This window comes from Onychomys torridus, chromosome 3, assembly GCF_903995425.1.
Source record: "Onychomys torridus chromosome 3, mOncTor1.1, whole genome shotgun sequence".
Classification (NCBI taxonomy): domain Eukaryota; kingdom Metazoa; phylum Chordata; class Mammalia; order Rodentia; family Cricetidae; genus Onychomys; species Onychomys torridus.
The window spans coordinates 105,295,540-105,306,778 of record NC_050445.1 but is presented as its reverse complement, the minus strand read 5'-3'; the positions used below and the strand labels follow the sequence as shown (position 1 = coordinate 105,306,778).

The window sequence follows — 11,239 nt, the reverse complement described above, 5'->3', positions numbered from 1 at the left end:
AAAAAAAAAAAGGTTGAACTCATCAGCATTCCATCACAAATGGGGGAGGGGCTCCTAAGGATCTACCTCCTCCACAGGGGGCTATAAGAAATTGGTGGTTGGTTGCTGGGAGAAAGGAGTCATATTCCTTGGTGGTGTACCACTAGCAAGTTGCCCTTGCTTGAGAAAATGGTCCCTTCTGTGTTCATGCAAACAACCTTGTATGATCATAAGTATCTTGGGGGAGGGAAGGGTTTATTTCAGCTTGCAGTTCCATGCAACATTCCATCACTGAAGAAAGTCAGGGCAGGGACTCAAGGCAGGAATCTGGAGGCAGAAACTGAAGCAACAACAATGGAGGGGTGCTGCTTACTGACTTGCTCCCCATGGCTTGCTCAGCCCACTTTCTTATAGCACGCAGGACCACCAGCCCAGGGGAGACACCACTCACAGTGAGCTGGGTCCTCCCATATCAATTGTCAATCAAGAAAATGCACCATAGGTTTGTCCACAGGCCAGTCTGGCAGAGGCATTTTCTTAATTGAGGTTCCCCCTTCCCAAATAACTCTGGCTTGTGTCAGGTTGCCATAAAAACTAGCCAGTATAGTGGTACACACCTGTAATCTCAGCATTCTAGAGTTGGAAGCAGAGGTCAAGCTCATTCTGGGATAACTTGGGCTACTTGAGACCTTGCCTTAAAAAGAAAAAAAAAAAAAAGCTGGGCAGGAGTAGGGGGACTAATGAGATTACTTAGGGGTTGGGGATTCAGCTCAGTGGTAGAGCGCTTAAAGCCCTGGGTTCGGTCCTCAGCTTAAAAAAAAATTACTTAGTAGTTTAACAGAGTTGAGAGGACAGGGCTTTGCACGGTGACCTCAAGAAAGAACAGCAGACCTCAGCTGCTTAACTTCTTTAAAGACAACCCTGCCTTGCTCATCAGTGTCTCCAGCCCTCTCCTGAGGGTATGTGAGAAGGCTGCTCCATAGTCAGTGGTCAGGCAGACCTGCCCTGCTGGGGACCGTAAGACACAAAGTAGTTTGTAGCTGGCACATCCATCTCAGTATAGTTTGATGAGAAGGCAGCATTCTGTAAGGCTTTGGTACGCAGCCAGGAACACAGCTGCCAGTGTGCACCCCCAAAGGAGATGGCTAACTCTGAAACAAGCTCCCTTCCTTAGGCTTCCAGGGGCCACTGCACCCGTTACCTATGAATGCTGTGTGTGGAGCCAGGCCAATTCGTGGTTCCCTACGTCGTTCCTCTTCTGTCTCAGCTCTACCTGCTACAGGACAGTCCTGGCTACTCTAAATGCTAAATGAAGAAAAGGAAGGAAACAACAACAAAAGCCCTTTGAACTATTTCAGATTCTTGAGACTGACTTCTAAGGGCAAGAGGCCACTCTGCTGGGACCCTGGCTAGTGGGCATTCTTCTGGAGCCTCATACTGCTGACCTCTCAGATGTTTCAGCAAGAGCCCCCTTCCCTCTGCAACAGATTTTAATTTTTTTACTCTTATTTAATGTACACTGGTTTTTGGCTTTTGTTTTTATATCCATTGTAAGATGGAAATGTCTTAGGGGGAAATGTACCATAGGGAAACAATTACAATTTGTGTCTCTGAGAAAGAATGGAAGGACGGCAGTGTGGAAAATAAGATAATATATTCAAAAGACTAGTGAAAATAAGTAGTTTGCTTTTGTTCTTTGAGCCAGGGTTTCTTTATGTAGCCCTGGATATTCTGGAACTTACTCTGTAGACCAGGCTGGCCTCCAACTCAGAGATCAGCCTGCTTCTGCCTCCCAAGTGCTGGGATTAAAGGTGTGCACCATTACTGCCCAGCTAACAAAGCAGTTTTTAATGTACCATTCTGTAGACAGAACACTAGCATGGAGAAAAGGCAAAAATGGCTTCTTGCTGATTTGACAAGAGATGGTGGTTTTTAAAGTCCCCATAATCACAAGGGACTCCTGCTGCCTTTTCCTTAAGGCTGGGACTTACCTCTTCTGTAGAGTCCCCACTCAATTGGTTCAGGACACAAAGCCTTATCTAATGAATAATATTGGGCTTGAGACTGCCCCTTTTCTGACTGGGGACTGAGTCATGCAGCAGGCTGCCTTTAACTTTCTAACTTTCAGAGTTCTGAGACTCCTGGGCATCAGCTGCCAGTTAGGGGAGAGAGCAGTCAAGCACCCTGTTTATCTGATGGCCCTCTGATGATCTCTGAGTCCACCCCCTACTGCCAATGGACTGTAACAATTTATCTCTTCCTTCGTTCCACAAGACAAGATTGGAAGAAGGCAAGGTCTGCAAAGAAACGTGGTAAGCCAGCTCAAAGGAAAACTGGCTCTTTAAGAGCCCAGCGGGCCCAGCCTGGTTACTGGTTAATCTACCCGGCTTTGCTTTAGAAGCTTCCATCCATGATGATGTCATCGTTGATCAGGTTACTCAGGTGGTGTGAGTTTACCTGCTGTGTAATGAGAAGGAAGTCTCCAGAAACCTGTGCTGGTGGCCCAGGAGTCAGACAGTATGTACTTCGCAGGAGCAGGAAAGCCTCTGATTAAATTCAGGCACTGCGAGAGGTCCATCTACAGTTTCAGTGTACCCCAGTGCTGCCCCCTGTGCCAGGGGAACGTGGGCTCCACCAGGATAGAGGACGCACCTATCAGCATCTCAGACCCGTTCTCCAATGGGCATCAAGAGAAATGCTGCTTCCTCCTCAAACCCACGAGAGGGACGTTCCTTAGGTACAGTGGCTTGAGATATAATGAACTGTGCATGTTTCCTGCCGTGCGCCAGCCATTAAACCGTCTTTGAAGGCCATGTGCCGTGCTGTGCAGTGTGTGTGGGGTTGCTTTGGGTAGACTTGTCCTTATGTCTTCATCTGAAGGCCCATTTGTCCATTAGAGTGGCTGGTGTGGGGGCAGGGTGTGTGGCTTGCCTGCCTTGGGAAGGCCCTGGGTTTTGTGTACACATTTATGTAGTACATGAAAGACTGTACATGGTGATGTATGAAGATACCAGCTGACTTTAGGAGAAAAGTGTGTGCTGAGTGGCTGACTGGGGATAACCTGGCAGTGCATGTTATTGGAGGACACTATAACCTACAGTTTGTACTTACGTGGCAAGCAGGTACAGTGCACATAGCAAAGAACACTCCTGAGAGAGAGTTCTTGATGGAGGTGAATTAAGTTAACAATGACAGCTAAGGCACCTCCCCCTTTTCTTTTTATTTCCTCTTCCTTTTATAGTGCTAGAGGTCAAACCCAAAGCCTCCTGGAGGCTGTGTGCTGGGCCAGTGCCCAGTGCTAAGTTACACTTCTAGCCCCTCTGCCCTTTGCTTTTTCCTTGAGACAGGCTCTTGCTGTGTGACACAGACTGGCCTGGAGCTTGCAGTATTGACCAGGGTGGTCTTGAACATGTGACCTTCCTGCCTCAGCCTTTTGAGTGCTTACAAACTGTATGGCTGTGGCAGGCTTCTTGTTATCTACTTCTTCTATCTTAAATTAACCCATTTCTATTAATCTATACTTTGCCACGTGGCTTGTGGCTTACAGGTGTCTTTACATGTTGCTTGTCATGGTGGCGGCTGGCAGTGTCTCCACCCCAGCCTTTACTTCCCAGAATTCTCTTCTCTCTTGTCCTGCCTATACTTCCTGCCTGGCCACTGGCCAAACAGCATTTTATTTATACAGAGCAATATCCATAGCAACTGCATATATATATATACATACACAGGCTAAATACCTGTACTCATAAAATAAATCTTAAAATTTACATTATTAAGAAAGAACCAGCTGGGTGGTGGTGGCACACGCCTGTAATCCCAGCACTTGGGAGGCAGAGCCAGGTGGATCTCTGTGAGTTCGAGGCTAGCCTGGGCTACCAAGTGAGTTCCAGGAAAAGGTGCAAAGCTACACAGAGAAACCCTGTCTTGAAAAAAAAACCAAAAAAAAAAAAAAAGAAAGAAAGAACCCCCCCCCCCAAAAATAAAGAAAGAACCAGGAAAATCCACATATAAGTGGGTTATTTTTAGATTCATACAATTATCTTTCAATAAGAATATATATATATATATATATATATATATATATATATATATATATAAAATTCAAATATTCAGCTTTTCTGGAGCTCCTCACTCCTTTGGGTAGACCCAAGTCTCCATTTTTTCATCATCTCTGTACTGCTTCAAAACCTTTCTTTACCTTGTTAACTTAGCCCAGGCTGGCCTTGAATTTGCTGTGTAGCCCAGGCTGGCCTTGAATTCCTCTCTCCTCCTTTGTAATGAGCACCTGTTTATTCCCTGGTAAATGTTAATACTGATGGTATGGTCCTTCCTGACATGGGCAGAATGGGAAAAGAGGTGTGGACACTGGTCCTATGCCATGGTGTCTGCAGAAAACCATGGCATCCCTGCCCACTGGACTCTTCAAATTGATTCTTTCCCTTTTATCCATGTTTCCAAGTCTGCCTTGAGTCCCCCAAAACTTGTGACAAAAGGAGGATGAACAGTGACCCCAGGGAGCCGCCAGGTTCTGCTTGAATGAGGTTATTCAGCTCTGCTCCCCATGGCTGTGCAGGTTGCGGACTGTGCAAAGGTGCCTGGTCAGTGGGAGGTATTGACCCTCAGCCTGAACCTCATTCACCAAGCCAAGGGCACTGTCTAGAACTGCAGTGGAGGCCTTTCCATAATCCATGCAAAGGGGTTATAGGAGAAGGGGTGGCCAGACCACCAACATACACTCGGTATTTTTCCATTCCATACTTATCAAGTGATTACAGTGTGTTGACTTTAGTCTCCAGTATAACAAACTAAAGAAAACATAGGCTTAAGCTGGAGAGATGGCTCAATGGTTAAGAGCATTGGCTGCTCCTCCAGAGGTCCTGAGTTCAATTCCCAGCAACCACAAGGTGGCTCACAACCATCTGTGATTAGATATGGCGCCCTCTTCTGGCTTGCAGGTATACATGCAGGTAGACATTGTATACATAATAAATACATCTTAAAAAAAAAAAAAAAAAAAAAAAAAAAAAAGAGCCGGGCGGTGGTGGCGCACGCCTGTAATCCCAGCACCTGGGAGGCAGAGGCAGGTGGATCTCTGTGAGTTCGAGGCCAGCCTTGTCTACAGAGCTAGTCCAAGAGAGGCTTCAAAGCTACAGAGAAACCCTGTTTTGAAAAATTAAAAAAAAAAAAAAAAGAAAGAAAAGAAAAGAAAAGAAAAGAAAATTCAGGCTTGCCAAACTAAAACTGAAATGATCCTTCTGGAAGCAAGCCAGGAGGGCAGAGCCTCATGCTTTCCTGTGTCACCAGCCTGACTCGACAGGCCCAGAGTCAACACCCAGCTAACGGTCACATGACTGAGAATTTATGGGAGAGAGGGCGATCTGGCTAAGATGGAGCTAAGGAGTGAAGAGCGCAGAGCACCCAGAGTGGGGAGCACCCAGAGTGGGGAAACCATCATTAAAGACACATTCTTGCTCACTCTAGCCTTTGTGCCTACAAGGTCTCCATAAGCCCAAAACAGTTCTTGGGGGTGACTGTGAGAAGGGGGAGCAGTCATCCATGTCCTTGGCCATCATAAAGCTGGAGTTGCTTGCTCTACTGAAGTACCAGATATCCAGATTTGAGTCTAATACTAGGAAGGTGCCCTAGGAATGACCTACTGAGCAGGGTGTGGGAACCTAATCAAAGCACGTTAGATACATGCCAGAAAGTGTCATAATGAAGTTTAATATTTTGTTAATGTACAATAACAAAACATTTGATATTGGGTTACAGGTTCAAGGCCAGCTTGGGCTACATGGTGAACCTCTGTCCTAAACAAAAACAAATAAAGAAGAACAGTTTTAAGGGTGTGTGTGGGACAGAGAGAGCATGCGCTGAGCATGAGTAGGCACTGGGTTTGACCCCAGAACTAACCAACCCAAACCAGAAAAGTCTCAAGCCAACAGAGCAACGGTAAGGAACAGCAATCTAGGGAGTGTAGTGGGCCACAGGCTGCACTGAGCTGTGGTGAGGAAGGCTGAGAGTCTCTGAGCTGCCTCCAGGACGCTCTTACCCACATTAGCTGGTGGGATAGTGAGTGAACTCCATATGCCTGTGCGGGTGTGGGGGTCCTGAGTTCTGCTTCTGCTGTACCCTTTAGCAGCCTGCAACTGATGGCAGGCTACCAGGGTGGGGGTGGGGTGCACACCCTCCTCTTTTAAATGCCCATGCCTCGGTCATGCTTGGCATGAAGTGCTTGTTAATAGGCAAGATGGCACACTTGCAGGTGCAGCTGCCCTGGGGTCTGAGGCAGGAAGATCCTGAGTTCAGGACAGCCTGGGTTATTCAGCAAGACTTCTTATCAAACTAACACCCAATACAAACAACACCCTCTGTTTCAGGGAGTATGATGGAAAGTCTGATCTGCACGTTGGACTCACTAACACACGCGGTGAGCATTGCCTCCGTTCTTCCAGCCTAAGAAAACCCCGTAAGAAAACCTCCCTAAGGGGAAAGGAGGGTTTCCAGTCAGGATGAGGTCACAGCAACAGCAAACCCATTCTGCTTTCCTTGCTTCTCCTCCTGCAACCCAAAGCAGGTCACATGACTTGGGCAAGTCAGCACTGCTTACCGTCTATAAATTTGAGAGACTAAGAACACTTTTTAGTGGTGCCAGGATGGAACCCAAGCAGGGCCTCCTGCGTGATCAACCACTGAGCCACACCAGGCCCCTGGGAAGGTCTAATGTTTCCTCAAAAAGAGTATCACAAACCTGCACACTTCTGTGTTGGGTTTAAAGAGAAAGAAACAGACGGACGGTCAGAAGTTGAGTAGATCAAGATCTCAGTCCTTGTGTTTGAACCAGACGGCGGGCCTGCAGCTTCTGACTCTCACAACCCACTATACTGAGTCTCCCCACTACGCTGGGTCCCAGTGCTTTAGGCTTGAAGAGTGGAACGGGATGTGGTGAAGTCTGCAGTCTTTGGCTTTAGAAAGGTGGACTGGGGTGGCTGTGTTGGAGCACTTGCCTGGCTCTGGGTCCCACCTCAAGTACATAAGTCAAAAGCAGGAGGTTACTCACCATGTTTTGTCGACAGGATTTAGCTCAGAGGCCACTGAGCTATTCCTGGGAGACATAGTGGCAGGATACTTACCTAGCATGCATGAGGCTCTGGGTTTAACCCCAAACAATAACAATTTTTAAAAGAAAAAAGACCCTCTGTAGCTCACTGGATCAGGGTTCTCAACCTATGGGTCACAACCCACTTGGGTTCATATATCAGATATCCTGAATATCAGATATTTACATTATGATTGAGAACAGTAGCAAAATTACAGTTATGAAGTAGCAATGATATAATGTATGGTTGGGGTCACCACCACACCATGAACTTATTAAAGGGTCACAGCAATAGGAAGACCGAGGACCACTGCTCTAGATGGACAGCTGCTCTGACAGTGTGGATAAGTGTGACACAGATTATAGGATTTATGGCTACTGTCATCTTCTGAGCACTTGCCATAGGGTACCTGCCTCGGCTTTTCGTTTTCAGGGGTTGTGTATAATTACAATGCACACGGCATACAGCGTGACGAGGTGGGATGGGAGCAGAGCCTCAGCGTTCCATTAGTGCAGCCCAGCATGTTTGGACTGATGGACCAGTGGGACAAGTACTTGGAAGACTTCTCTGCTTCGCCGGCCTGGCTGCCTCACAGGTAGGTGTCTAAAAAGACTACAGGTCACTGCCACCCATTTTTGTCATGTAAGTAGCATCCTCATTGCTCTGTGGTCATTGCTGGGTTTCAAGTATAGTCCATGCTTGAGATTGTCAGTCTGTGAGAATAGTTAAATCCAGTTATTGGAAAATGTCCCTCAAAGATTCATGTTTGAATACTCAGTTCTCCAGATGGTGGCGCTATTGTGAGGGAGGGTGTGGAACTTGGGCAAGTGGGGCCTGGCTGGAGGAAGTGCATCTCTTGGGACAGGCCTTGGGGTTTGGAGGCTGCCTTCCTTCCTGTCCCATCTGTGTCTTTTGCTCCTTGGAGATGTGAGCAGCAGCCTCCCCCTCAGTTGCCACCAGCCTTCCCACAGGACGCTAGGCTGGACAGGCCCCTCAGAGCCCAAATAAAGCCCTCCTATAAGTGGCTGCTTGTCAGTAGTTGGTCCCAGCGGTCAGCAAAATAACAGACACAGGACTCGTGCCATGAAGTTTTCTGAGTAGAGCCAGCAAACACTGTTGCTGCACACTCAGTCAGTGTCTTGAGGGCTCCATGCCCTGCTTACTTATTTCACTGATGTGACAAGAGGCTTTTATTTTTAAGATTTGTTTTAGAATTTTGTATATTTTCAATGTGTATGGGTATTTAATCTGAGAGTAAGTGTGCTCTATGTATGCAGTGCCTGAAAAGGAAACATGAAGGTGTCAGGTCCCTAGAACTGGAGTAAGCTGCTGTGTGGGTGCTGGGAACTGAACCTGGGTCCTCCTGAAGCTCAGACAGGGTTCTTAACTGCTGAGCTATCCTCTAGCCATTGTCCCCCCCCCCCCAAGACAAGGTCTCACTGTGTAGTCCAGGCTGGCTACAAGATCACCATCCTCCTGCCTCAACCTCCAGAGTGTTGGGATTCTCATAGCTGGGTCACTATGTCCAGCTATGAGAATATTCTAAATATACACAGAAAATCCACATTACATTTCACAATCTTACTTCTTTCTTCATAACCTTGGCTGTCTTGGAACTCACTCTGTAGATCAGGCTGGTCTCCAACTCACAAAGATCTGTATGCCTTTGTCTTTCGAGTGCTGGGATTAAAGGTGTGTGCCACCACACCCGGATCGTAATTTTATTTCTTGACACAGGTTCTCATTGTGTGGACCAGACACCCATGAACTCTTACGAGACCCACCTGCCTCTGACTCTGACATGCTATGCCTGGTATTCTTAAATTTGTAAAAATATTGTTTACAGTGTACAAATATTTAAGTGTCACTCTTTTGTTTTAGCAGTTTGAAATTAATTTCTCATTTCCCCTTCTTCACTCTTTTTTCTAGAGATAAGCCCTGGTTGGCCCTGAACTCACAAAGATCTGCCCGCCTCTGCCTCTTCAGTTTTAGGATTAAAGATGTGGGTCTCCAAGCCCGGTCTCCATTTAAAAAAATTTTTTTTTTGTTTTTTGAGCTGAGGATCGAACCCAGGGCCTTGCGCTTGCTAGGCAAGCGCTCTATCACTGAGCTAAATCCCCAACCCTAATTTTTTTTTAAAGTTACATGTAATTCATTTATTTTGGGTGCCTCTGAGTGTTGTGTGTGCACCACAGCACGTGTGGAGATCAGAGGACAACTTGGAAGGGTTGGCTCTCTCCTTCCATCATGTGACTCCTGGAGACTGTCAGAGTTGGTGATAGGGTGCCCCCCACCCTCCACCCCCCCAAGACAGGGTTTCTCTGTGTAGACCTGGCTGTTCTGGAACTCACTCTGTAGACTAGGCTGGCCTTGAACTCATTGAGTGCTGGGATTAAAGGCATGCGCCACCACCATCACCTGGTTGACCAAGCAGCTTTTAATGTCAGCATTCTCAAGGGCCAGCATGGCGGCCTTAGCCATCCTGCCTCTCCTGAGGCAGGGGTTCGAGCCCAGCCTGGAAAGCAGTGATGGCTGTCTTATGTCACCGGAGCTCACCCTTCTCTTCAAGGTATGACGAGAACCACCACAACTGCTCCAGCTTTGCCCTCACCTTCGTTAACTGTGTCCTTGCCATGGAAGGCAAAGAGCAGCTGGATAAGAGGGAGTTCACGGAGAAGTACGTGATCCCGAGGACGCGCCTGGCCTCCAAGTACATCACGCTCTACAGGGCCATCCAGGAGAGGGGCTTCCATGTGGCTGACCATCCCCACCCAGTGACAAGCCCCTCTTGAGCAGTCAGTGCTGAAGAATGCGTGTGAGGATGGTTGGGACAGGACATTGAGGTTTACTACCTTTAAATGGTACTGCAGATATCTAACTGTATTTAACTGTGGCTAATAAAAAACAATGTATGGCTTTCCTTCAAGCATATTATAAAAACTTGTAAAATTAACAAAAACAAATAAAAATGTACAAAACTGATAAAATCACAGAGTATATAGTTCAGTGGGAGAACCACCTACTTATCATGTAAGAGACCCTAGGTCCAGTCCCCTGTACCACACCCCTAAATTAAGAAAAAAATTAAATTGCCCTGGGTTTAAAAAAAAAAAAAACAAAAATAAAACAAACAAAAACATTGAGTACAACTAAATTCTCCAAAAGTTGTGTTTCTTTGTAGCTGAGAATCTGCTACTACCAAAGTGGAAGAACCTTATGTACTGATGAAAGAAAACATCCATTGGTATGGATTAATTTAAGCTGACACATTTGCTTTTTGATGTGACTGAAAAGAGTGAGGACCAGAGATGGGGTGGTGAGGGTAGGAGGGGGAGACATGGGTTCTGAAGATGTGCATGGGCATGTCTATGTCTGCACTTGAATGCACATGGGAAGGCTGGGGGTGCAGCCAAATGACAGAATATCTGTCTACACAGGAACCTCTGGATTGTCAAGAATAAACAAAACAGAAACAAATATAATAGGGGCTGGAGAAATAAAGTAGGCTCAGCTGCTAAGAGACCTTGGTCCTCTTGCAGATGACTTGCTTAATTTCCAGCCTGCATGGCAACTCACAACCACCTGTGACTCCAGTTCCAGGGGATCCAACACCCTCTTCTGGCCTCTGTGAGCACCTCTGTGTCCACATGGTGGACAGACATACATGCAGGCAAAATACCCATGCACATTAAATAAAATGATAATAATCCAAAATTTAAACGACAAAACCCCCAAGTATAACAGAAGTGCCTTTGAAAGTATCACCCCTCTTCTGACAGAGCTGGCCACCACTCTAACAGACTTCATTGTCTCTCTGTCCTGTTCTCTCCTTGGACCTTTTTTCTTCCCCAGATGACCTCACATTCTAGGCAGAACAAACTGATAGCAGGACACCCAACACCCCATGACAGACAGGACACACAACACCCCATGAAAGCATACCCAACACCCTATGACTGAACAGCCACCCAATACCCCATGAAAGCATACTCAACACCCCATGACTGAATGGCCACCCTACACCCCATGACTGACAGGAACCCAACACCTTATCACAGGAGACCCAAATGGCACCCTCAAGTAATAGCAACCTGAGGTAATAATGGCCAGCTTGGTCTCTAGCCATGACTGCTTCTGGGTGCACTTGGTCTTCCTGTGTT

General features: G+C 46.8%; 1 protein-coding gene across 2 annotated transcripts; it reads left to right on the top strand.

The window, feature by feature from the left end:
- Nucleotides 1-1,761: 1,761 nt before the first annotated feature.
- On the top strand, nucleotides 1,762-10,041 carry Mkrn2os (MKRN2 opposite strand). 2 transcript variants are annotated; one of them, XM_036182414.1, is made up of 4 exons: nucleotides 1,762-2,716; nucleotides 6,360-6,409; nucleotides 7,512-7,674; nucleotides 9,649-10,041. In XM_036182414.1, exons 1-4 carry the CDS (start codon nucleotides 2,499-2,501, stop codon nucleotides 9,869-9,871), a joined length of 654 nt encoding a protein of 217 aa, XP_036038307.1. In that variant the 5' UTR covers nucleotides 1,762-2,498; the 3' UTR covers nucleotides 9,872-10,041. The 2 variants fall into 2 exon arrangements, with proteins under 2 accessions (XP_036038307.1, XP_036038308.1); XM_036182415.1 differs by lacking the exon at nucleotides 6,360-6,409 and having other exon boundaries at nucleotides 2,590-2,716.
- The last annotated feature ends 1,198 nt before the right edge of the window (nucleotides 10,042-11,239 follow it).